The sequence below is a fragment of the Bos grunniens genome, chromosome 17 (assembly GCF_055505025.1).
Source record: "Bos grunniens cultivar Pamir isolate PY7600 chromosome 17, Bosgru_T2T1.0, whole genome shotgun sequence".
Taxonomy (NCBI): domain Eukaryota; kingdom Metazoa; phylum Chordata; class Mammalia; order Artiodactyla; family Bovidae; genus Bos; species Bos grunniens.
The window spans coordinates 54,093,717-54,121,560 of record NC_141181.1 but is presented as its reverse complement, the minus strand read 5'-3'; the positions used below and the strand labels follow the sequence as shown (position 1 = coordinate 54,121,560).

The 27,844-nt window shown below is 48.0% G+C and overlaps 1 protein-coding gene across 15 annotated transcripts in view; it reads right to left on the bottom strand.

Moving 5' to 3' along the window:
- The window catches only part of KDM2B (lysine demethylase 2B), a 118,719-nt gene that overhangs the window by 12,672 nt on the left and 78,203 nt on the right, over positions 1-27,844 (bottom strand). For 6 of the 15 annotated variants that reach the window (XM_086347619.1, XM_086347618.1, XM_086347620.1 and 3 more), the window contains one exon: positions 3,496-3,720. In XM_086347619.1, coding sequence (XP_086203745.1) covers positions 3,496-3,720 — 225 coding nt within the window. Of the gene's footprint in view, positions 1-2,724; positions 2,818-3,495; positions 3,721-13,927; positions 14,162-27,844 lie in introns of those variants that run through there. The other 9 variants (XM_086347616.1, XM_086347617.1, XM_086347613.1 and 6 more) reach the window with 4 other exon arrangements.

Below are 27,844 nucleotides of genomic sequence, written 5' to 3'. Positions count from 1 at the left end.
TACATGAGGGGCAAGAAAGACTAATGAATTTTAATGTAACACTATGAAAAGTGTGTTGATACAGTTTCAGATTCCACACTGCAACTAACCCCTGAGCACTCACCACCTGTCCCGTTCTGGTGGTGGATCAGAATATTCACAATTCCCTGAAAACACTACAGTAAAAGACTACTCCCTTTTCCATCTACGTATCTACGAGCCCAAATTTTCCTCAGAGTTCTTCTAAAGCATTACCGCAAGAGAATAAATACAGGAGCATATGCGAAAACCCAGGTCTTTTCTAATGAACCAGGCATAAAATAGATTTACAAAAACATAACAATGCTATTTTTCCTACTCATCCCTTTTGCTTTGGAAGATGTTATTTCTCATAAAAATGTTGTTTATGCTAACATACAGTGTGGGTTTCTTGTCATTTTTAAATTTAGAATTCAAAACATTAAAAAAACTTTATTACAGTAATGTTACTAAATAAATAGCCCACATAAACAAAAGCTCTTTGGGGGTTCTCATAATTTTTAAGAGGGTATCCAGAGACCACAAAGTTTGACAGCCAATGTAGTCCTAGACTGTAAACCCCTGTGGGCAGGCTCTCACTCTCTCCTCCTTATACACGCCCGCCTCCCAGTACTCAGAATCCAGAGGAAACACGATCAGTTTTTAGTAAACTGAGTTAGAACAGCTTCAAATAAGCTAGGATATACACTCCACTGATAACTAGTAAAAGTCTATAACATGACACGTTTCTGTTCAAGTGAATGGAACACTGAAGACAAAGGAGTGCTCATTGGTTCAGGTGAGGAGGGGCAGACTCAGAGGCCAAGCGAATGCAGAGACACAGGAGCGGAAGCCCCGGCCCAGGCTTGAGGGAGAGGGTGCTGGCGGCGGGAAAGGGTCAAGTCAGTGGGGAACGTGTCCTTGGGAGAGGGTGCAAGGGAAAGCTGCCAACAGGAAGAGGCAGAACCACACTTCAGGGAAACAGGCCTGGAGAAGCAGGAGGGGGCAGACGGTCTGCCTGGGTCACAGGCGGATAAACCATGGCAAGAATGCCCCAACAGGTGGGGAAGGCCAGAGGAAGAGGAGGGCAGAGGGCTGGGCTGAGGCTGCATTGCCATCAGCCCCAGAAACGTCAGACTGGAGACACACAGAGGCGAGATTTCCTACAACCAGGCACCAGAGCAGACAGCAGGGCTACAAAGAAGAGGTGACGGCAGGGACAGGTTCCTATGACTGGGCCTGGTTCCCTGGAGGGAAGGCAGGGGTGAAAGAGAAAGCACAGCCAAAGAGGAAGAGACTGTCCCGGGACACCGCTGATGGGCCAGGTTTTAGGTGACACCGTTCTCTAAACCCAGAGTCCCTACGGACAACCTCTCTTAAATCGTGCAGAATGCAGCAGGTCATGGACCCTCACTCCAGAAAAATGCACACACACTCATGCACACAGATAACAATCTGTATTTAATTTCAGGGGAGCGTTCAAATTCCCTGAAATCCATTCCAATGGTCTGGGTACAGGTCATAAAAACACAAGCCATGAAACTTTAAAACTCCTGCACAGAAAAGAAAAAGACAGTCAACAGAGGGAAAAGGTAACCTACAGAATGGGAGAAAATATTTACAAACCATGTATCTGATCAGGGGTTAATATCCAGACTATGTGAAGAACTCCTACAACTCAAGGACAGAAATACAATCCACTGTGGCGGATTCATTTCGATATATGGCAGAACCAATACAATATTGTAAAGTTTAAAAAAAAAAAAAAAAAAGAAATACAATCCAATTTTAAAATAGGCAATGGACTTCAACAGATATTTTACAAAGAAGGTCTACAAATGACCACCAATCACATGACAGCATGCTTGACATCAGGAATCACCAGATAAATGTGAATCAAAACCACAATGAAGTAGCACCTCACACCCACTAGGAATGCCCACTATCATAAAAAAGGAGACAGCAAGTGTTGTGGAAAATAAGAAGGAAATGGAGAAACTGGAACCCTTGTGCACTACTGGTGGGCAGGTGAAACGGAGTAACTGCTGTGGGAAACAGTATGGAGATTCCTCACACACTTAAAAACAGAACTGACGATCCAACAATGGTACTTCTGAGTATATATCCAAAGGAATTCAAAGCAGGATCTCAAAGGGATACTGACATGCTCATGTTCACTGCAGCATTATTCACAATAGCCAAGAGGTGGGGGCAACTTAAATGCCCATCAACACATGAACAGAAAGAGAAAATGCAGCATATCCATACAGTGGAATATCAGTCATCCTTTACAAAGAAGAAAACCCTGGCAAGGATGAGCCTCAAGAACATTAATGCTAAGTGAAACAGACAGACCCTGCCTTATTCAACTTCTAAGAGATCTAAGAAGTAGTCACAATTAGAAACAGAAAGTAGAAAGGTGGTTGCCAGGGGCTGGGGTGGGGGGTGGAGGGAGGTGCTGTTCAATGGATATAGAGTTTCCATTTGACAAGATAAAAAAGTTGCACAGATCAGTTTGCATTTAAAAAAAAAAAAGCACATTGGTAATATCACTGACATGTACATTTAAAAATGGTCACAGAAGTTCTTGACCACAATTAAAAACAGAGACAGAAAATACAAGCAGTACATGTAGGAGGGAGAAGAGGAAGGTGCCCCAGGCTTGAAGAAGCAGGGACACAGGAGGAAGGCTCCCTCGATGCCAGGCTGGGCCTGCAATGGGCTCACCTGGGCCGGAGGCCTTGATCCTCCCGCTGAGCCTGCTGTCCCCGGGGAGCAGGGAGATCGCCACTCCCTCCCTGGGGCTGGAGGCACAGTGCCCTAAGGAAGGCAGAGTGCGTCAGTGTGTGCAGGGCAGATGCAGGGCAGAGCTGAGACTCCGCCGAATGGCCAGAGTCAGTGCCCACCGCCCTGTCCAGGGGCAAAGCAGGAGGCCAGGTCTGGAGGGGCTGGACAGGCTCTCCAGCAGCCCACTCCTGGACCCCATAAATCAGTCCTCTTTCTCTGGGACGGCCCCCTCAGGAGGGGCACTGACCTTCCACCCAGACCTCTGACTTTGAAGGCAGGACAGGAAGGAAGGGAGGGCCCACAACCATCATGAACTGGACCATAAATGTTGGCAACGGGGTCAAAGACAGGACAGGCTGCCCCGACATCTTTAATGGCTGAGACTTCAAAGTACTGGGTCATCGAGGGAAGGAAGGATTATAGGACCATCGGACTATGAAAAAAAAGGAGCCGCAGCGCATTGTAGAACCGTCCCGGAGCCCTGCAGCCAGCAATCTGGAAACAGCACTAGGGCCCCCCTCTCTTTCCAGGAGGGAGCACCCCTCCGGGATTTCTGCTGTGGCCACACTATCTTTCAGCGGAGGGACTGCAGAGACCAGCCCCACGCGGAGGAGGTGGGGCCTGGATTCCACGGTGCCAGTCCGGAGGAAGGAAGGGCTGCCCTTCGGCGAGGTGGGGTCGGGGGAGAAGCACGGCCCGGGGCGCACTCACCGCGATGCACTGCCTCATGATGCAGCTCTGCTTCATCCGCCCGGGGCCCCCGAACTTCTTCATGTCCTTGCAGAAGTGGCACTCGCCGCACTCCGTCCGCAGGCAGGCCTCGCACTTGCGGCATCGCGTCCGGCGCCGGCGAGCTCCCGCCGTGGTCCGGTTGGCGGCCAACTTCACCGCGGAGGCCGGGCCCAGCTTCCCCTTGGGCCGACCTACCGCCCGGTTCTGCGGGAGAAGACACGGGCGACTTGGTAAGACGGCGGTTTAGGCGGTAAAGTGTGCCCCACCCCGCAAAGACATACTGAAGTCCCGACCCCACGACCTCAGAATGTGATCTTATTCGGAAATAGGGTCTTTACAGAGGAAATCACTAAAATAAGGGCCTGAAGGGGGACGTTGCTCCAGTGGGACTGGTGTCCTTGTGAAAGGGGGAACGTGGACGCAGCAGAGAGATCTTATGTGAAGACGCGGAGAGACGGCGGAGAGATGACTGGAGGGCTCCTGACTCCAAGCCGAGAAATGCCAAAAAAGCCAGCGGACGCCAGAAGCTGGAGGAGGAGAGGAAGGGTCCTCGCCTAGAACCTTCAGAGAAAGTAGGGCCCTTGCGACACCTTGACTTCCAACTTCCAGGCTCCAGAGGGGATCCGTTGTTTGGGGCTTCATTATGGCAGGCGCAGAAAACTGCACGGGACATCCCTGCTTCTGAGGGCAGCTCAAGAGCCTCCCGTGGCCCCCACGCCTCAGGCCAGGCTCCTCAGGCCACCTGTGTCTCCGCGGGGAGGCCGTCCGCCAGGAGCACTGCCGCCTCCGCACACCACCGGGCTAAGGCCAGCTCGGGCTGCAGGGCGCAGTTTACACACCGCCTTCTCCTGGCCGCCCTCCCTGACCGCCCGCTCCGGCCCACCACAGCATAACTGCCCGTTCTCCTGTGAGAGTCTTCTCGAGACAAGAGCTCGGGAGGCAGTTACGGAGGGTGCTTGTCGCCACTGTCCCTCAACAAGGCGGCTGACACCTGGCATGCGCTCAGTAAACCAGACCCCGGGAGAAGGAGACCGGAACCCTAAGGAGCTGATTTCTGAGACCTTCTCCACATGGGCTCCAAATCCTATCAGAGAAACACAGGTGAACACAAAGTGCTGGTAAATGCTGAGCAGGGCACGAGCCAGCCACATGTCCTGCTCTGAGACCCTTACGACCTGGCCACCAGCTCCAGAGCCTCTTGCAAACCAGGATCAGAAGCCAGCTGCTGGGACACTGTCCACCCGGGATCAGATCTGGGAAAGACCTGGATGGCATGGAGAGTCTGTCCCGCCTGGGGCAGCTTTCTATTTTCTGGAAAATGGTTCATCCCTTGGTCAGGGAGACGCACTCTCTTCCCAAAACTATCTAATTGGCATCAAATGCTTCAAGCCCTTCTTAGCCAGCTTCAGTCCATCCCGGCCTTTTCATCTTAGTTGCTTGCCAAACTTGGATCCTTTGGCAAAATCCTGCCCCGCGCCAGCTCCCAGGCTGAGAAGTGTGGTTACAATGTACCACAGTGCAGAGAAAGTCTTCCTTCAGGGGACCCCGCACCACAGTACACACTTACAGTCTCCTCCCCAAAAACTACAGGGGCTGCTGAGAAACTTACAGCCACATCAGCAAGGAAAACAGCCCACCTTTCTCTGAGAATTGCGCCTCACTCCCACCATCTTCTCTGAATCGTGATCCCTCTCATCCAGACCCAGATCCACGGGTCCCTGTGTCCTTACTGCCCCTGCCCTGACTCCGCCACTCCCGCCAGACCATGCCAGTGTCCCCAGGCAGGGTACGGGGCTGCCCCAATGCAAGTTACTCCTCCTGCAAGCTGTGGAGGGCCTCCTTACACACCACACACACCCCAGGGAAGTTGGGGGGGGGGTGTGGCGCGAGTCATGCACGTGGGCAGTTCCACAGCCCTGGCAGGCACCTTCAGAGGGGTATGTCAATCTATGCATCACCTGTCAATTCAGGTCAGGTCTTGCTGCCAGATGAGTAGTGAAAAAAAATCAGTTTTCAGAGTCTCTAGATTTGAGAACAGCAAGTAAGGGACTGTGGACCCGAACACTAAGCAGCAAGCAGCCATGACAGGGACGGTGACCACAGTGCAGGTGGGCACTTGCCGGGGGCCTGGCGTCCTGCTCATCACTTCACACAGGGCATCATCTAATTTCCCCGTAATAACCCTGTGGGAGATGAGGAAACTGCAGCTAGAGGGCAAGTGACCTGCCCAAGGTCAGGGAGCCAGCAGAGGATGTGCATACCCTGCGAGTGTGAGTAAACACTATAAACCAGAGTGACGCGCAGGCCGAGCAGGACGAGCACCCCCAGATCCACGGGAACGGGCCCACAGCTAGTGCCTCGATGCCCTTAGCAGAATGGAGGCTGACACGAGGTGCAGAGGAAGACCTCAGTTTCTAGAGAAATGGAGACCGGGAAGGTTTTTTTTTCCCTCTCTTTACAGCCCAGAAGACTCTCCGGTAAAAAGCCCTAGTCCAGTCAGCAACTCACTCCTCAAATCCCTGAAACATGGGAGATTCAGAGCTACAAGTCAGGTACAGAGAGGAGAGCACACGCTCCAGCCCCACAGACAAAACCAAGGCCAAGGGCTTACACACTGACCCTGGAGCAGGAGAGTCTAAAGACTAGCTTCTTTGATGAAGGGAAAAAATTCCAGGTGTCCAAAACTGGCTTCTGCCTCCCACTCAGGAGCATCAGGTATAAACAGCCGCTGAGCACCCCTGGCCTCACTGGCCACTTGGAACTAAGAGAGTTGGGTCAATTCAACCAGTCATAAAGCTCATACCTGACTCTGAAATAAACCCACTTTCCTTTGCTTCCCAAAGTTCATTTTCATCTGAAGAAGCACTTTCCCAGGCTATGGGAAAACCAAATCTGTCTGGATCTTGATGGCAGCTGAGACATCCTGGAAAATGACAAGAGTCAACGGCAGACAACGCCTCAAAGGAAGAGGTTTAAGGGCGGCTGCTTCCAGAGACCTTGATTCAGGCCCTCTTTGCCAGGCCTCCAGAGAAGCTGCTGCAGCCTGCAGCTTCGTGGGCCAGCAGGAGTCAACTGAGCAACACCTGAAATTCAGGAGCCTTATAAAGACCGCTGAGAAAATCAACAGGTAAGATCAGAAGGTCTCTATTAGGGAAGGTGACGCTTCTAACCTAACTTCTTTTGGGTAACACCTAAACGTTCCCAAACTTCTTTTGGTCCCAAACTTTGGTGTCCGACTCTTTATGACCCTGTGGACTGTAGCCCACCAGGCTCTTCTGTCCATGGGATTTCCCAGGCAAGAATACTGGAGTGGGTTGCCATTCCCTTCTCCAGGGATCTTCTCTGGATCTTCCCAACTCAGGGATCAAACCCAGGTCTCCTGCACCAGAGTTGGATTCTTTACCACTTGAGCCACCAGGGAAGCCCAAACCAATACTCCATTCTACTCTATCCTACCTGTACCTCTATTCAAATAACCCAGGATATTCCTTTGTTAATTTCAGCCTGAAGTGTTCTTCTCAGCAAAAGGGAAGAGTAGCGACCACTGACTTTCACATATAAACAAAGCAGTCTCCCAAACCCCAAGGTTTGTTGATTTTATCAGCTCAGGACTCATAGTCTCAGCTCCATCTGGTTAGGAAAATTGAACCCACACAAATCTTAAGTATTCCAACACTTTTTCCCCATCAACATCTCATAAGTATCATCCTTAAAAGGAATGTTATTGATAAGAAAGTTTTAAACAATGAAATTTTTTTAAAGGAATACTACTGAGATAGTTCATTCATTCCACAAACATTAACTAAGTGCCTCCCATCAGATCCTATTCTCCAGAATATTCATGGGCAGAACCTTCAATCCCTCATCTCTAAAATACTGGGATTTAACATTAGTTGGATTAACCTGAATTAATGAAAAGACATCCCACGTTCATGGACGGAAAGACACCACCATTAAGATGGCAGTACCCCCTAAGTGGCCTACAGACTCAGTGCAACCCCTGTGAAAATCTCAGCTGGCTCATCTGCAGAAACTGAAAAGCTGATTCTAAAATTCATGTGGAGGGACTTCCTTGATGGTCCAGCAGTTAGCACTCCACACTTCCAACGCAGGGGGCAGGCTGGATCCCAGATCGATTGGAGAACTAAGATCCCACAAGCTATACTTCATGGCCAAAAAAAAAAAAAAAAATCATGTAGAAATGCAAGGAACCTGAACAATCTTGAAAATGAAGAACAAAGTTGGAGGACTTACACTTCCTGATTTCAAAACTTACTTTGAAACTACAGTCCCCTGATAGCTCAGCTGGTAAAGAATCTGCCTGTAATGCAGAAGACCCCAGTTCGATCCCTGGGTTGGGAAGATCCCCTGGAGAAGGGAAAGGCTACCCACTCCAGTATTCTGGGCTGGAGAATTCCATGGACTGTATAGTCTACGGGGTCGCAAAGAGTTGAACACAACTGAGCAACTTGCACTTCACTCACAGTAACCAAAACAGAGTGGTACTGGCATAAGGACACATACACAGATCACTGCACTGGAACTGAGGATTCAGAAGTAAAGCCCCATAAATACAGTAGTTATAACCAACTGATTTTTGGCACGTGTGTCATGACAATTCAGTGGGGAAAAGAACAGTCTTTCCGACAAATGGTGTGGGGATAAACAGATATCCACATGCAAAAGGATGACGTTGAACTCACATCACACTACATACAAAAATTAACCCCAAATGGATAGACAACCTTAACGTAAGAGCTAAAACCATAAAACTCTTAGAAGAAAAACTAAGGATAAATCTTCATGACCTTGGGTGAGGCAATGAGTTTTTGAATGTGACACCAAAAGCACAGGTGACAAAAGAAGATAAAACTGGACTTCAAATTTGAAACTTATGTGCTTAAAAGGGCACTATCAGGGATTTCCCAGGTGGTCCAGTGGCTAAGACTCCACGCTCCCAATGCAGGGTTCTGGGGTTTGATCCCTGGTCAGGGAACTTGATCCCACGTGCTACAACAAGACCTGATGCAGTCCAAAAAAAAGGCACTATCAAGTAAGAAGTACAGAGAGTGGGAGAAATTATTTGCAAAATATACATCTCTTAAGGGGCTAGTATCCAGAGGGTATAAAACAGCAACAACAGAAAGACAGATATCTCGGGATTCCCCTGGTGGACCAATGGTTAAGACTCTGCGCTCCCAATGCAGGGGGAGCTGAGTTCTATTCCTGGTCAGGGACCTAGATACTCCGTGTTGCAACTAAGAGCCCAAGTGCTACAACTAAAGATCCAGGACATAGCAATGAAGGTCCTGCATGCTGCAACTAAGACCTGGCGCAACTGAAAAAAAAAAAAAAAAACCCAATAACTATCTCAGTTTTAAAAGGGGCAAAGGATTTAAGCAGATATGTCTCCAAAAAGAGATATAAGAAATGGGCAATAAGCGCATGAAAAAATTTCTCCAAACTAGGCCAATAAAGCATGTGATCTGTGCCAGAGACTCATTCATTAACCCCCTCACACTCACACCCACCCACCTACCCACTCAACTGTCTTCTGGCTGTGAATTATATACAGACTCGATACTGGGTGCTGGGACTACAAACCTGAGTAAGGTGTGTTTGTTCCCTACTCTCAAAGGCACTACAGTCTAGGGGGAGAAAGATGTGTTACTGCATAAATATGCACTGCAACACAATGATGATAAAATCAAAAGCGAACATTTACTGAAGTAACACTCTTTTTCAATATTTGTATTGATAATCTATGAGGGAGGAATTATTATCTTTCCAGGTGGTTCTGTGGTAAAGAATCCACCTGCCAATGCAGAACACGTAGGAGATACAGGTTGGACCCTGGGTCTGGAAGATCCCCTGGAGGAGGAAATGGCAACCCACTCCAGTATTCTCGTCTGGAAAATTCCATGGACAGAGGAGCCTGGTGGGCCCCAGTTGATGGGGTTGCAAAGAGCTGGATATGACTGAGCGCGCGCACACACACACACACACACACACACACCCATTTAGAAATAAGGGAACTGAGGCACAGTGCAGTTAAGTGATCTCCTTAATGTCATACTGCCCATAAACGAGAAGCCAAGATACCCAGGCAGGGGCTCTACAGCCTGGACCCTGGCATGCTGACCCAGAAGTGCCTCATCTCACGAGGAAGAGAGGCTGAGACAAGTGTCACACACAGTGGCTGTGACTAAAGTGAGTTTTAGAGAGAAGATAGGCTGCTGCAGGCCAGGAGGAGGGGTGGGGTTCAGGAGTGAATATTCTAGGCAGAAGGAAGAGTAAGATAGAGAGAAGAAGCTAGATGACCCGTACAAGGAATAGCTTGATATGGCTGCTGGAAAACAGCCCTGAGGTGGCAGGAGCCTAAACCTGCAGGGCCCCATAGACCACATTATGGTGTTCTGCATAAAGAGCACTTAAAGGGCTTTGCGTACAGGAACAAAACTACTATATTCTGGCTGCACTGTGGGGAGTGAAGTTTTTGGGTGGTGGGCAAGATGAAAGACAGGGATATGAGTTGAGGATGCTACAGCAGTCAGGTCGAGGGTTGTGAAGGCTGGGGTAGAAGCCACAGGAGGAATGCCAGGGAGGGAAAGATTCAGGGGTGTTTTAGAAGCAGAGCCGGTTTAGAAGACCCGGTAGGCTGGGTGCAGGTGGGGCTTACAAACAGGATGAGTCCTGGAAGACTCTGAGGTTTCAGGCTAGAGCAACAGGAGAGAGGAGAGAACACGAATCCGCTGTGGACACATGGAATCCGAGGAGCCCATGAGACATCCAAAAAAGGTGGCCAGTAGCAAGCAGCCAGGAGGGACTGGAGCTGAGGCACACAGCTGGGAATCAGCATCGTGTGGTGCTTAACGACTTAAGTCCACAGGGTTGTTCAGGGAGAATGGACAGCGTGGACCACAGGGTCCTGAGCAGTACCTTCAGGACAGAAAACATCCAAGGGCCGGGTGACAAAGAGCACCCTACTGAGGAACTGCCAGAAGGGCAGGAGAAGCAGCAGGAGTTCGTGGCATCGCAGACGGAAGAGCTTCAAGGAGGGAGCAGGCCAGAGTTTCAACTGTCAAGAGGAGTCGGTCAGAGAACAGTAAGCGAGGCTGTGTCTGTTTTTATGATTTGGTGTTCCCCATCAAACTGCCCCTAACAGCAGCCCACTGACACCTGGCCCCAAGAAGGGTAGCCAGAGCCCCCAAACAGCAGGGAAATCTGTCATGCTAACATTACCTTCAGTTGTATAACAGATTTTTTTCAACATCATGTCTATTCCCAGATCTTCAAGCATAATGGACATCCCAGGAAAGGGTGGTTTTGAGCTGAGCTGCAGGCCCCTTAACACACACCTGCAGACTCCAGGGAGGGCTTGGGTTTGTTTATACACCAAGAGTAAGGAGCAAGAGAATAAAAACACAGGAGCTACCAGAAACCCAGGGGAAGGGTGGGCCTCTGGAGAATCCAAGGAAAGCTGGGGACCTTTCTCCCAGAAAAATGCACATACACACAAGGTCATAAAACTTTTGTATGTAATTTGGGGAGGGTTCAGGGACCCATATGAAAATGTCACTCTTATAACAGTTACAGAGAATAGTGCAGTGGTTACAGCCATATAAATTTCTGAGATCTTCTTCATCATAATTTCCTAAAAAAAAATTTTTTTGGCCGTGCCACGGAGCATGTGGGATCTTAGTTTCCCAACCAGGGATCGAACCCGTGTTCTCTGAAGTGGAAGCACAGAGTCCTAACTACTGGACCACCAGGCAAGTTCCCCTAATCAGTATTTTTAACAAACAAGAAGTAATCATTTTTAGTTAAAAAGTAATCATTTTAGTTAAAAAGGAAAAAAAAAGGAATAATGGTATTTACTCTTTAGCAGTTAAAAAAAAACACACACAAGATGAGATTCTCCTTACTAATAGCCCTCAAACTAAAAGAGCTGAAAAGAATCTTCCAGCACATTCTGCACTGAAGAAGCAAAGGAAGTCCATGGGAGAAGGCCCAACCAAGGGTCTCTCCCATTGCATGCGCCCAACACTGGGAGCAGGGAGGCACAGGGTACTGTGGGAAGGTGCGGGGCAGAAGGCCAGCTTGGCGGTACACGCGTAAGGAAGCCTGAAGCCGCCCAGGACTGGACAGCACCCTCCAGTGGGGACCAAGGAAGTGCAGAGACTTTTAAGGTAGAGCAGGCAAAATTCTGATCAAGGGTGAGGGGCCAGGCTCAGCTGCAGGGACAGACCAGGTAACAGAAGCTTCCTGACAGGGCCTCCACTGGGGCCCTTCACGCAGCAGGTGGCCCGCAGCAGGTGACCAAGCATACCTGCATGCCCACACTCCAAGACTTCTGCCCCTCCTTGAAGGAGACTTTAGAGGAGAGCGGGGTCTACAGTCTGTGAGCTGCAGATTCCATCCAGAGACTCTGGCTCCCATGTGGAAGACACAATTGCCTTAGAGGAAGCCGCTCTTCTCAGATCCAAGAAATACTGGGGCTGAGGAAAGGGTTGGGGGTGGGAGGGCAAGCAGCAGGGAGCCATGACCTGGAGGGCTGGCAAATGCAGGGTCTGTGGCTGACAGCCAACTTCTCTATTGGGACTCTGGGGAAAACCTTCTGCCCACTGGCTGGCCTGGCTTACAGGTCATCTCCCTCAATGCTCCTGAGTGGTAGCATCATCTTAAAGCGAACACGGCAACCTGGAGAACTTCCGTTACTAACAACTGTGCCACAGTCAGGCTGACTGATGTGAGTAGGAGGGGGAAAAATCTGCCTACAGGGAGTATGGGTCCTCTCAGGAGTGGCAAAAAAGTGAAAATGTGATTTAAGCCCAGAGGTCCTGTCCCATGTAGTGTCTACCATAGGGTGTGGCCAAATTAAAAACCAAAACAAAAGAGGTAACAGGAACCTCACTCGACACACCGAAACACAATCAATACTGAATACAGATGTCTTATGAGTGACCAGATGCAGGAAGGGTACGCTGTTGGCAGGGATTGGGCAGACCCACAATTAATTGAAAATTTTCAGAGGAAGAGTTGAAGTATGAACCTAAGCAGCAAGAACTGAGAACCTCACAGACTATGCTTCTGCCCTGATTAAAGTTTTAAGGCAAAACCACTTGGGTTGTCTCTGGGTTCATCCGATCCAGAAGACAAGTGAGATTCAGGAACACATCATAAGATACACGATGAGCCTGAAAAACGTCCAGCAAAACTGAGAAAATGCACTTTAACTTCGTCTCTGTTACATAAAACCACTTAATAATATGTGTGTTACGACTTACGTGCAGTATATATAGTACTTCCTCAACCACGCCTGATAGAAGGAAAAAAAACGTTCCTACATCTTGGCCTGAACATTCCAAAACATCTTCATTCCACTGAGGAAATGCACCCGGGATTATAAGTAAGCATCTTATTCACCTAGTCTCATGCCCACACGATAACTCAACCCGTCAATGCTTAATTCCTCAGATAAGTCTACCAAGCCGGTGCCCTGTTTCAAATACCGTGCAGATTCTACTTCGTAAAACCTCAACTTTCTTCCCCTGCTTCCTAAACACGAATCTCCCCGGAGTAAATTTTCACGCCGTAAACACACCCAAGGCTTTGTTTTATACAGATTTCAAGCCCCTGGTCCCAAGAGAGGTTGCTTTCCCTTCTAGATCCAACCGAGGCCAAATACTGCCATCTGGGGTCACGGCTTCCTCTCGCCGCTGCCGCCGCCGCGGAGCGGACTCGCTGGGTTCCGGATTCCCCGCGCCGGCCCGAGCCTCGTACCCCTTCCTGTCTCCGTCTGCCCACGGCGGGCGGCCGGCGCGCGGCGCCCAGACAAAAGCTCGGGCCGTCGGGCCCACGGGCCCCGGGCCGCCCACCCTCCGGGCCGCGGGCGTCCTCCAGCCCAGAGGCCGAGGGTCCCGGTGCAACTTTGCAAACAGAAAGGAAGGAGGCGCCGTCGCCTGCAGGTTCGGGAGCGCCCGGGGCGGCCGGCACGCGCGTGGGCCGCGGGCGAGGGCGCGAGGGGAAGGCGAGGCGCGCCCGGCCGCCCGCGCCGGCGCCCGCAACTTGCCCGCGGGCCGTGGCCCGCGCCCCTCAGGGCCCGCCCGACGGCGAGGCCCACATTGTCCCCGCGGCACGGCCAGCCACCCTCACGCACGGACGCTCGCACACGCCCCCTGCCCCGGCCGGCTGCGGGGCCCGCGGCGCCCGGGTGGCCGCCGGCCTGCCGCGCTCCTCCACGCCCCGCTCGGGCCGGGCCCTGGCAGCTCCGCCGGCGGCGACTGCAAAACTTTCTCCTCATCGTGGCGGCGGCGGCGTCGCGGCCGCCCGGGGCGCGTCAGTCGGTCGGTCGGGAGGTCGAACCGGCGGGTGGCGGGTCCCTCCCTCAACCCCACCCCGGGCCACAGACCTGGTCCGGCTCCGATTCATAGTCGTCGTCCTCGGCGCTCACGGACATGGCCATGGCTCATGGTGGGCCCAGGCTCGCGCGCGCTGACATGGCTGGAGCGGCGCCGCCGCCGCCGCCGCCCGCCCGGAGCAGGCTCGGCTCGCCCTGGCTCGGGCTCGGGCTCGGGCTCGGGCTCGGGCTCCCGCTGCCGCGAGGAGGGAGCCGCGCCGCGCGCTTCGCACGCCCGCGCGGGAGGGGGCGGAGAGGGGCCGGCGTGGGGAGGGCCGGGGCGCTCATGCATATGCATGAGGCGAGCCAGGAAGGGGCTGGCCCCCCGGGCCGGCGGGCCAATGGCGCGGCCCCGGCGTTCGGGCCGCACACAAAGGGAGCCCGGCCTGCGGTGACACGGGGGCGGGCCCGCCGAGGGCGGCCCCTCGCGGCCGGAGCTGGGGTACTGGGGCTGCGTGGGGGCGTGCCCCGCGCCCCGCCCGGCCCGCGCGCCGCGGGATGCACATGGGTGGCTGCACGCCGCGCGTCTCTAACAGGAAATGCACGCCCGACCTGGGGTGGGGTCTTTTGTGTGGTCCTGCGGGGTGTCTTACAGGAGCCCCGGGGTGCATGGGCCTCGGGGAACGGCCCTGCACGCGACACCAGGGACGGGTCCCTGTGCCCCGGCAGCGGGCACACGGACTCTCGGGTTTGCACAAGCTCTGAGACCACGACCTGATATGCCTGCGAACCCGGCAGTCCCGTACCCTCTTCGGGCCCGCTGGCCTGGGTACGGTCTAGGGAGCCAGTTCTGCAAGACGCCAGCAGTTCGGTTAGGCTGGTCCCCTGACGTTGGCCTCAGGTTTGCCTTTCCAGGTCGCGAGGGAGTCAGCGTTAAATGCGGCGTGGTGGTACAGGCGGGAGCAGTACTGACTTGGGTGGTTGCCAGACAGAACACCATGAATGCATTCTGCTCTGAGGTGGGCGCCCTACTGTCTTGGACAGGACCCCACCCACAGCCCGCCCTTTGGTGAGGTGCCCAAGGGTCGCTTTCGAAAGGGGTGAGGGCAGGCCAGAACCCAGTCTGGTAGAAGACTTGCTGTGCCTGAAGCTGGCCCAGAAGGTGTGGGTTTCTAAATTCTTAAACTGGAAACATTCCTAACGCTTAAAGCAGCCCACTCCTGTAGAAAACTGTTACTGGAAATACAGATTGAGATTGATTAAAAAAGAAAGAAAAAAGTCTAGGGGGTACTTAGGCCAGTAGTCCTTACTCTGAAGGAAGAGCTCAGTGACCATTAGCTAGAGTGAGCAATTCTGTTATAAGCATCAAAACCACAGCCAAACTCAAGCTAAGGACCAGACTGCCTTAGCTAGGTAGCTGGCATACTCATCATCTAATTAGGATGTCCAAGGTGACACTAAACATGTATACATGCACCCGTTTCTTCATCTGTAAAGTGGGAGGGTTTGCCCAACCAAGGAATCTGAGGCTTTCCCAAGAAAAAGCTCATTAGCTGTGAAACCTGGTGACCAACTCTGCAGTGTTGTCCAACTGTTATTCATGCCCAGGCCATGGGCCATGAAATCCACTCTGAGAACAGAAGGGACCCACAGGCAGGTCATGCCCTGGGCTTTCAAGGAAGGCAAAATGAGTGATGGATGTAAAACTCAGGAGGTTTCTATCAGGGAGTCAGCCAGAGTGAATAAACAGGGATGTCAGTTTTACTGAGTGGATTTTAAAGTCTGAAATTTATACAACCACTGACACTTATGGGGGAAAACAAATCCCAGCCAACTTGCTCTTTACTGAAACATACCTTTTCTGAATTACCTTTCTCCCTTCTTACATTTTTCACAATTCATTCAAGGTTAACAACAAAAACATCGTTTTGAAAAGAATACACCCCCTCCATCTCAATCCACCCCTCAAAGTCTCAGCCTTTATAAAACTACCTTGTCTGGTTAAAGTCTCTATCTGATGTAGTCCGTGAACTCTCAGGGGCCACTCAACCTAGCAGGAAGTCCCTTAAAGAAAGAGGAGGGGCTGAAAAAAAAAAAGCTAATCATGCTTTCACTTCACTGTAATTGGTCAAAACTGCCAGGATACAGAAACATACAAATAGCACAATATATCAAGAGAGAGGTATGGAAACAGGACTTCTTCTCAAAGGTTTTTCTCATTATCTAGCAGGAGTACAAGATTATTTAGACCTGTCTTTGGGCTGATTTCTTTTGAGAATTCTCAAAAGCTCACTTCTGTATTTAAGGAAGTAAAAAGACAGTTCTCATTTATCATGGTTCAAAGAAGAGAAAGGGAAAGTGTTAATGAACAGAAGCTACAGCTAACACAAAACTTTCTTCCTTCTGTCACATCATTTCTGAGCTAAAAGGGGCCTCACTGGAGACCCCCGTCCCTGACTTCACAGGTAAGGAAAGCCTAGAGAAAAGGTGAGGAAGCCCAGAGAAAATTGGAAAGTAGCTCTGAAGCCCAGGGTTCCTTATAAAACACCATCCAGAGACCCCCTCTAGGGGGCCAGGCAAAAAGAGGAGCTAATGTTTACTAAGCATGATTGAAGGGCTAGATCCCATGCTAAGTGTAGTGTAGATATATCTCATTTATTCTTTTAGACAGCCCCATGAGGTATGTTCTACCGTTCACCCATTTCACAGATGAGGAAACTGAGATACATGGCTGCTAGGAAGTGAAACGACCTGGATTTGAACCTATAAGCAGCTGGAGCCTGCAGCCTGGGCTGTTAATCACATTGCACTAATGCCAGAATCAAGACAGGAGGATGCCACGTGAGACCAGTGTAATAACCCAAGTGAAATACTCAAGATTTATGCGGAAAATTAACTGTCCCTGACTAAATTTTGCAAATTATGTGTTCTCAGTTCAAATTCAATTTCAGGACAGGGAGGCATGGTTTTGGTAACCAGATTGCTGCCTGATGGATCTGTGGAGGTTGATGTGAAAGGAGGAAGCCAGGAATAAGATATGACAATGTGGTGGGTCCTCTTCAAATTTTAACAAGTCTCATGCCAGCAGCCACTGCCCTTACACCTCTTAAGAATTCCTCTTCTGACACTTGCAAGGAGCCTTTTAGCATCTTTACCTCCTTGATCAAAACTTCCTTTAGCTAACTAGTACACACAACTACCCAGCGTTTCTTTTGTATTAATAGTGTACTGGACTATATACAAAATATATTATTTACTTGCCCAGAATTACCACCTTAAAATTTAGCATTTATATTGTGCCTTAGGCTCATCCTTTCTTCCTTTCAACCTCCTCTTCCAGGGACCCTAAGAACTGAACGGTCTCCCAGCTCCACTTAGCCAAGGTTTCTTTGGCTTTCTTAGAAAGAGTTCCCCAAAGCTAATGCCATCAGGGCAACTGGTGCTTGCCCTGAGCCAGGAGGGTCCAAAATTTTCACCAAGTGAGGAAGAAATGGAAGACAAGCCTGCCTCAGTCACAAGTGTCACCCACTTCTTCGCTTTCTCTGAATGTCATTTAATTTTCTGGTCTGCCTATTAGATCATGAGACTTGAGGAGTGATCCCAGTCTGCCCAGAGATTTTGCCCAGACTTAGCCATCTGAGGGACTGCAGGCTGTCCCAGGGCAGAGATGGGCAGTGACCTAAGGTGGAAGGGAGAGGGCAGCTGTCCCCTCCAATCCTTTCCATCCTCATGTCCAGGACCAGTAAGAAAGGGACAGATTGAATAAATGCCCCCTGGACTCTGGGCTCCCTAGGGAAGGGTCTCCCTGGCATGTGCCCCATTTCCTTGTATCCACGTCACAAAGGGCATGGCTAAACTTGGAAACAGTCTTTTCCAGAGGATCAGGACAGGGAAAGAGAATGCATTTCCCGTGTCCAGACCAGTAACTGGCTGGCACACTCCTGAACCAAGGGACACCATTTGTAAACATGCCCCTAAAGAAGGAACAAAAATGACTTGGAGGGTTGCTTCCTAACATACGTAATAATGTATGTTTAATAAGCAATACAGAATGCATGCTTCAGTTATTTTACTATTATTTTACCACTTGTCTCTCTGTTCTTCAATGGGTTGTTCCCCATTCACAGCCCAAGAAGTAGGTCTTTTGGAGAGTTATTTTTCTAATAAAACATAAATAAGAAAAATTTTTGCATCGTGTCACATAGCAATTTAGGACTAATTTCAGAGCTGCCTGGATAAAACTATGGTTCAAAGAGTCACTGTATGACAGACCAAGGGCTGCACTGATTTCGGTTAAGGAAATTACTAATGTTAATTGCTTTTTATTTTGCCCCTGGAGAATCATTCCACAAGCATTTAAAACCCACATATATCTGTCAGATGGCTCCTTTAAAGAGACCAAGCTTTCTCTTAAATAGAGTTCTTCTCCTAATACTGTCTCCTTACATTACAAAGATCAACCAATAAATATTTACATTCACTGGAAGATTTGTGACTGTGCACAGGATTTTTTTTAAAAATTAACTAATTTAACAGGTGACTAGCACTGATCTGAGAAATGTTTCCTGCCATCCATCCCATTTCCAACTCAATCACTGACCTTAGAAAGTTACTTCCCTTTCCATTCATTTCCCTACACAAATCTAGGTTAAGGCTGAGCGCTTGGACAATTCATATAAGATTAATGGATTCACTTTGCAATCCCACCTCCCACCCCAGAAAATAGGGACTACAAGTACATAAAATGCCAGCATAATTTGGGCCTATAACCAGGACTTTTTATTATTTTTTTTATTGTTTTTTTTTTTTTTTCCCGAAGTACTTGGTATGTGGGATGTTGGTTCTCCAACCAGGGACTGAACCTGTATGCCTGCAGTGAGAGCATGGAGTCCTAACTACTGGATCACCAGGGAATTCCCTCATGCAGGACTTTCGTAATTTTTTTTCCCCCTGTCTACTTTGCATGTGGGATTTTAGTTCCCTAACCCGGGATCAAACCCCTGCCCCCTGCAATGGAAGCACTGAGTCCTAACCACTGGACCACCAGGGAAGACCCCCCAAATATTTTTCTTAACAAGACCAAATCTTGCCCTTGGTCTCCTTCGTAGTCAGAGCACCCCTCACTGTCCATCCCACCATCCTTCAAAGAAAGACCTTGGAAGACCAGGTTATAAAGACTTAAAAAGACCAAATACAAAGCTTACTCAAAATGGGACGATAACGCAGACAGTGAAGAGGCAAAACAGGAGGAAAATTAACAGCTCTGTTCACAATGGGCAAACGGCGGAAACAAATCAAATTCTGTCCATCGATGAAAGGTAAACAGAATGTGGTATATCCATACAATGGCATGTTATTCAGCCATAAAAGGAACGGAGTAGTGATACAAGCTACAACGTGTTGAATCTTGAAAACACGCCAAGTGAAACACACCATATAGTATGATTCCATTTATATAAAATGTCCAGAATAGAAAAATCCACAGGGGCCAAAAGCCAATTCATGATTGCCAGGGGCTGGGTGGGGATGCGATGGGAGAATGGAAAATGACCCTCTAATAGGCACGGGGTTTCTTTGGGGAGTGATGAAAATATCCTGGGGTTTAGAAGGAGGTGATGCTTACACAACACTGTGAAAATACGAAATGTCACTGAATTGGTACTTTAAAATGGCTAATTTTATGCTAACTGAATTTTACTTCAATTTTAAAAATTATGTATTAGGGAGTTTGGGATGGACATGTACACACTGCTATATTTAAAATGGATAACCAACAAGGTCCTACTGTACAGCACAGGGAACTCTGCTCAATGTTTCATGGCAGCCTGGATGGGAGGGTTGTTTGGGGGAGAATAGATACATGTATATGCATGGCTGAGTCCCTTTGCTGTCCACCTGAAACTGCCATAAGATTGTTTATCAGCTATACTCCAATATAAAAAGTTTTTAGAAAGTGTATCTGTATATATATACACATGTGTTTGGGTATATATGTATATATACAATATTTGTATATATATTTGTATTTATATACAACACAAATATTTGTATATACATACACACACACACATACACACACACACACACACACACACACACACACATAATTTTTTTTCCTTTTCATCAGGTATCATTTAAGAGTGATCTTTGTTCCTGTCCCTGAAAGGTAACCTGGTTAGGAAATGTAGCCACTCAGCCCTGGAGCAGGTTGAAACTTACAAACCAAGGTGATAGTTGAATCACCTCCTAAATGAGCTGCTAACAGTCACCATGGGGGTCTGATGGGCTTTGACAGCACTTGAAAGCTTCACTTAAGGACGCCTAACAAATGTGAATACACACTGGTTGGTATGGCTGGGAGCAGGGATGGGGGAACAGACAGAGACACACACGCTCTCTCACACATATACTCTGGCTGCCTTCTTCACGTACATTCTTGCTTTCCTTTAAAAATGGCTCAGCTCCAGCAGGCCAATTTGCCTCTACAAGCCCCTTGGATCTATGAAAATCCATGAGTTTACCAAGATACTCAAAATAGAAAAAGTCTGACAAAACTCATCTGTCACCATTTGAAGCAACCATTATACCAACTCCTTAGTTTGAAAATTGGTGTTTAAAGGGAAAGAATTAAGCATGTGTGCAGCCTTTTCAGGAGGAAGTATATTCAAGGGAAGTGCCCATTGATGAGGGAAAACTGCAGAAAAAAAGCCAGCTAGTGCATAAAGGAGGGATGATAATACTTCAAAGATTCATTTTCTTTTTTTTTTTTGGCTGTGCTGTGCAGTGTGAGGGATCTTAGTTCCCGATCAAGGATTGAACCCATGGCACCCTGCAGTGAAGCGTAGAGTCTTAACCGCTGGACTGCCAGAGGAGTCCCAAAGGTTTATTTTCAGCTCCTGAGAAAATTATTGATACAGGAAAAGAATGATAACTGGTGTTGAAATCATCAGTGAGTGGTAAATGGAAGTAAGGGCCTAACGTATTCCCTTCCAGATTATTCTCTGGAGCAAAGAGGGATGAACGTAATTGAATGATGAGGGAATAATCAGACCACCATTGCTTTAATCCACTACCTATGATATTTAACTTCAATCTAACCAAACCTTTAGACCTAATTTCTAATTTACAGAAATTACAAGAGATAACGAAAAAGCTAAATATCACCATGAGGAAGCAATCAGACAAATGCATAAGGTGAGATATTCTTCAGGACATGGTTCCATCTTCTCTACCAATCAATATTCTGACAAAGGTCAAGATTAAAAGAGAATTAAGAACAGATTCTTGGAGCGGATCCTGATTTGAACAAAGTAGCTGTAAAAGATAATTTATAAGACCCAGCATCAGGAGGAACTGTCAGTTTTGCTAGGTATAATAATGTTATTTCAAGAATGGAGAAAAATATTATTTTTCAGGGATGCAAACCTAAGTATTGAGGGATGGAATGACATGATGTCTGTAATACTCTAAAGAATACTTGAACATAAAAAATAAAGTTAGTTGAAAAACAACATACCCATTAGGAAGGCTATTATGAAAAACAAACAAACAGAAAATAACAATAGCCAGGATGTGGAGAAACTGGAACTCCTTGTGCACTGTTGATAGGAATGCTTGATGCAGTCACTGTGGAAAACAGTATGGCAGCCCCTCCAAAAATTAAAACATAATTATCCTATGATTCCAGCAATTTCATTTCTAGGTATGTACCCAAAAGAACTGAAAATAAGGACTTGAAAAGATTTTCACTCACCCTTTTCACAGCAGCATTATTTATAACAGCCAAAGGTGGAAGTGACCCAAGTGCCCATCGACAGATAAATGGGTAAATAAAATGTATATACATACAATGGAAAACCATTCAGCTCTAAAAAGGAAAGAGATTCTGGCACATGCTACAGCATGGATGAACCCTGAAGACATGCTAAGTGAAAGGAGCCAGTCACAAAAGACAAACACTGTATGATTCCACTTATACATGGCATCTAGAAGAGTCAAATTCACAGAGATAAAAAAAGTAGAACATGGGGGAATGGGGATTTAGTGTTTAAGGGATTAAGAATTCCAGTTTCAGATGATGAAAAAGTTCTGGAGACGGATGGTGGTGATGGTTAACAACAATGTGAATGTACTCAATGCCACCCAAAATACACTCAAAATGCCACTCAAGTACACCCCAAAATAGCTAACATAGTCAATTTTATGCTGTCTCTTTCCCACAATTTAAGGAAATGTGATAAAAGATAAAATAAAAAGATGGACCTAGAGATTACTATACTAAGGGAAGAAAGTCAGAGAGAGACAAAATTCATCTGATATCACTTATATGTGGAACGTAAAACATGGTACAAGTGCACATATTTACAAAACAGACTCACAGACATAGAAAATCTTATGGTTGCCAAAGGGGAAAGGAGTGGGGAGAGGTAGATTAGGAATTACGAATTAGCAGATACAAACTACTATATATAAGTAAACAACAAGTCCTACTGTATAGCATAGGGAACTATATTCAATATCATGCAATAACCTATAATGGAAAAGAATCTGAAAAATGTGTAATATTTACTATACAAAAATGAATCACTCTGTTGTACACCAGAAGTGAACACAACATTGTAAATCAATTATACTTCAATTTTAAAAAATAAACTAATAAGTAAAAAGAAATAAAAGAACACCCTCCCCGAGAAGAATCAATCAACTGGGTACACTCAAACCAACAAGTTTCCCCAGAGCAGTCCCCAACACAACCCTTCCTGCCATCTTGTCCCATAAATATTAACTAAGAGAGAAATGAATTTAAATACTCCCTCCCAAAATCATTCTTTTAAGGGAGATTATCTCTGAATTCCTGCAACATGCTTTGCTGTTTAGTCATTTACATTCATTGAAGAAGGTGAGTGACTTAGAGCAGGTTTTACCAGAGCTTTCACTTTCTACCTATTTTCTTTGTATATAATTAAAGTTCCCCTTGTCCCAACAAATGGACTTCCTCTTCCCCTTTTTGTAACAGGAAGCAAACTTAAATAAAGCAAATATTTCACCTGTATTCACTTAACTGTGCCCCTTTTTTCTCTAGATCACCTACATTTGGGGAGCAGACTATCTGACAACATCACTTGGTTGCACACACATCCATCTTCCTGATAAAGCCAGATTAGACACGCAGGGGTTGGGGTGGGGAGGGCTGTCACAACTTACTTCCAACGTCAATGATCAAGTATCCTCCTTTGAAACAGGAAATATACAATGCCATTTGATAAAAAAAAAAAAAGGAAAAGCCTGAAGGATAGAGCACTGTTCTAGAAATAAAACCATGATAATGGCAAGCAATCACTTACAGTGCCAGCCAGGCCTTCTAATTACTCCACCAAAGGCAGGAAAGCCCTGGGTATCTCGATTGCTTTCCAAGAATTTGTCTTTGGCATTATTAACACAAGCAGCCAAGCAGGTTATCAGACTAAGAAAGAAATCCTGGGCTGCAGACTTTAATTACAGGTTATTTCAGCTGATCACTGTCTTAAAGTTTCAATAAAATGATACAGTTGATAGCTGAAAAGTTCCAGGTGAGAGATAAGATCTTTTTAAGTCCAAGAGGATGAAGGGAGATGCTTAAATGTGAGGGACAAAAGGGTCCAGGGAAGACCAACAGCCTTTCATAGTGCTCTTCTATTCACCATTCTTTTACTGCCTGCAACTGGGACACACAAATTAAAGTAAGGAGAGAGGCTTACTTTCACTAGTGATGACTCTGAGGCATCTGGAGAGCAGGTAAAAGACAGCAAGGAGACTGAACTGACTGAGTACAACTTCATCTTCTAGAAGCTCTGGGGAAACCTTGCTATCAAGTTCATTCATTCACTGAACATTTTCTGGGACCAATCTTGCATGACAGGATACAAAAAAGGATGAGAAAAAAATTAATAAGATGAGCTCCAGTCTCAAGAAGCTAATGGAAGCTTAAGACAGATATGCAGCAAAATGCAGAGTATAGGGACTTCCCTGGTGGTTAAGAGTCGGCCTTGAAATTGCAGGGGACATGGGTTCCCTAGTCCAAGAAGATCGAACATGCCTGGGGGCAACTAGGCCCATGTACCACAGCTACTGAGTCCTTGAGCCTGGAGCCCGTGCTCTGCAACAAACAGTCGTCCTGCTCACCACAACTAGAGAGACCCAACACAGCCAAAAATAAATAAAATTCTAAAAAATGCAGAGTAGAATGTGGATGTCCAGCAGAAGGAGAAAACGGGAAGTCTGTCTATCAGTCAGGATCTTAGCAGGAAATGAAATGGCATCCTGGCACCCTCCCACCAGGTCACGGAGGGGAGTTGAACAGAGGCTCAATTTACAGAGCATCGTTGGGTTCGACTGAAAAAGGCAGGGGGCTCTGATAGGATCCCAGTCATATGGTTCAGAGATTACGGATTCTGGAATCAGAGATCATATATCTGGTCAGAGACCTGGGGTCCCAGCTTCTAAGAAACGGTGGCGTTCTTTGACCATCAATGGGATTTTTCTCTTGCTGATGTTGGAGGCAACATTATCCAGAATGAGCAGACCATCTCTTGTGGGTATTCTGTGATCAGGGGTTTTTACTGTCTGTGCTCCTGGGAACCTGCTGGCCTCCAAACTCCACAGATGACTTAGCTGTCACTTAGGGAAGCCCTGGGGACTCTAGGTGGGGGTCCTGGATTGTGCCTCTCCGCCCTACAGCCCCTGCTGCTGGTCTCCCCGCTGCCTGTTCCTGATCTCCAAGGCTGCTCTCACGAACATTCTAAGACAAGTTACCCTTCTGCTCACAGGCCTAGGGTTCCTCCCTCCAGTGGAGTGCAGAAGGCATAAAGAACCAGTTTCTTAAACCAGCCCCCTTTAGGGAAATGCCAGCTGTGACCACCTCTGCGAAATTGAGCCATTCAGGGCCTTGCCTGAGACTGAGTTTTTGCATCAGCCAGTAATCATGTAGAGATGGGGAATGTCTCTAAACTAATCACCTGCTTCTGACCCAGCTCCGCCTCCAGTGTCTTCTATTTCTGCCTTCTAGATGGGCAGATTCGGGATTATTATTTACTAACAGAACTATGAAAAAGCCTAATTGCTATCACTGATGGAAGGGCTGCTGCTACTGCTGCTAAGTCGCTTCAGTCGCGTCCGACTCTGTGCGACCCCAGAGATGGCAGCCCACCAGGCTCCCCCGTCCCTGGGATTCTCCAGGCAAGAATACTGGAGTGGGTTGCCATTTCCTTCTCCAATGCGTGAAAGTGAAAAGTGAAAGTAAAGTCGCTCAGTCGAGTCAGACTCTTAGCGACCCCATGGACTGCAGCCTACCAGCCTCCTCTGTCCATGGGATTTTCCAGGCAAGAGTACTGGAGTGGTGTACCATTGCCTTCTCCGGATGAAGGGCTACTATAGAGGCATTCTGCAGACAGCCCCTCACAGCAACCTTGTAGGAAAGCGCTATGAGCCCTTTCCATAGGTGAGTAAACTAAGGCTCAGACTGTCCCATGACCACACAGTTAGTAACTGGCAGAGCCAGGAGTCCAGATGCACCTGACTCCAGAGCTCAGCCTCATTGTGCATGAGAATTACCTGTGAAGCATTTAACAAGTGCAGATTCCTAGGCCCCATCAACACCTAATGAATAAGAGTGTCTCAGGGGAGCCCAGGAAACAACTTAGAAAAAAAAAAAAAACATTTCCCAGGTAAAGCAGATGTCACCAGCCTGAGCATGGGTCCTCATGAGGCCACACGGCCTTTATAGGAAATGATCTGGCCCTGAGCAGGCAACAATAAATGGCAGGCATTATCCTCCTCCTCAACTGTACACCATCAACTTAATTACTTGGGGGAGACAGGAGCTGGGAGCAGGGCAGTGGGAACAGGAGGGGGAACATGGGGGCCTCTTTTAATGACTTAGGTGACTATCCTTCAGGGAGAGGCTGTGTGTGATGCTCCGGGGGGACCCCAGATTTATCAGGCCTCCCAGATCTAAATGCCCAAGTATGGAGGAAGGGGAAGAGCAGAACTAAAGCATGACACAGATGTCAGCTGTGTGTGTGTCTGTCTTCCTCCCGTGGTTCCGGTGACGTCCCCGTAAGGAAGCTGATCCACTAACTGCTGTAGAGGGCTGTCCCCATGTCGCTGTCAGGGTTCTTGGTACACTCTGCAGCCTCTCTGCTCCTCCACTCCAGAAAAATTGACAATAATTGAAATTCAAGAGGCAGCCTGGTTTGGCCACTAGAGATTAAGAAGCAGATGCATCAACCTGTTCTCTTTCCAGGAAAACCGTGGCTTCCTCTCACCTCCTTCCTCGGTTTCCTTTTCTGGGAACCAACCTGCAGCCTGGCCCGGTAGAAGCGTCTGGCTGCTGTGAGGGAGGTCAACACACTAATAAGGCTGAGGTCAGAAGTCGGGCCTCAAAGTAGTTCAGTTCCCTCAGTTTGGCTCTAAGGTCACAGACAACCCCACCCCCGCTCCAAATCTTACCACTTGGTCATAAAAGGAAGTGGCCAGAGTATAGACGGATCAAAACAAATCCATCACCACTGGTGAAAACAGCCAATGGAGTGGAGTGGGGGTTGGGGGACTGTGACCAAGGGTGATTCAGTAGCATCTCTGATTTGAAAGACGCCACATCAGAAATGACCTCATGGCACCTAATCAGTTCCAGAAAGGGACTTTGTTCTCCAGGAGGCAAGGTGGGAGATCAAAGCATTTCTTGCTAATCATCATTTAGCATTAATTATTTAAGTAACCTGAGACAGACCCGGACCGCTCCTGACTTCGCATCCTGACAGCCTCAATGAGCACCCTTGATCTTTCAAGCCAACCTGCATCAAATTGGGAGGAAGCGGACTGCAAACCTGGGAATCGAGAGACCTGGGCGGCCCAGGCAGTCAGTCGTGCACTTACTTCTTCCTTTCCTGTTAACTTCTTAACCCCACCAGCCAGGAAACGCATAAATACGGCACCCGGCCGCCCCTCCCCCTGCCCTCCGCCACGTCTGAGAGAGTTCCTCAGGCGCAGGGACAAATCTGGGGATGAACACCTTAGATTCATAAGCTGGGTGGCCTCAGACTTACCAGCATACCTCTCTGAACCTCCAGTTTCAGCTGCCTCATGAAGATAATCCCATCCTCCCAGCCTCATTGTAAGAATTCAATAAGACCTCAGAACTGTTGCATACATTTAGAAGGAATACACGGGGGTTTGGTTATACCGGAGATAATTTATTTCTACAGTTGAAGGGGGAATCATGATATTCATTATTATATGATTTATTCCTTTTTGTATAATGTGTAATACATGTTATGGACTAAACTGTGTCCTCCTCAAATCCATATGTTGAAGTCTGACCCCCAGCACTTCAGAATGTGACTGTGTTTGAAAATAGGTCTTTTTTTTTTTTAATTTGGCTGCACCAGGTCTTAGTTACAGCACAAGGGATCTTCACTCTTTCATTGCACCATGCATTTTTTTTTTTAATTGCAGCATGCAGGATCTAGTTCCCTGGCCAGGGATGGAACAGGGTCCCCTGCAGTGGAAGCGTAGAGTCTTAACCACTGTACCACCAGGGAAGTCCCTAGAGATAGGTCTTTAATGAGGTAATAGGTAAGGTAAGTCACTTCATTCGTGTCCGACTCTGTGCGACCACATAGACGGCAGCCCACCAGGCTCCCCCGTCCCTGGGATTCTCCAGGCAAGAACACTGGAGTGGGTTGCCATTTCCTTCTCCAATGCATGAAAGTGAAAAGTGAAAGTGAAGTCGCTCAGTCGAGTCAGACTCTTAGCGACCCCATGGACTGCAGCCTACCAGGCTCCTCCGTCCATGGGATTTTCCAGGCAAGAGTACTGGAGTGAGGTGCCATTGCCTTCTCCAGTATAAATGGTGTCCTTATAAGAAGAGATTAGAACATGCACAAAAGGAAGACCATGTGAAGACGCAGAGAGACAACGGCCGTCTATAAACCAAGGAGAGAATCCTCAGAA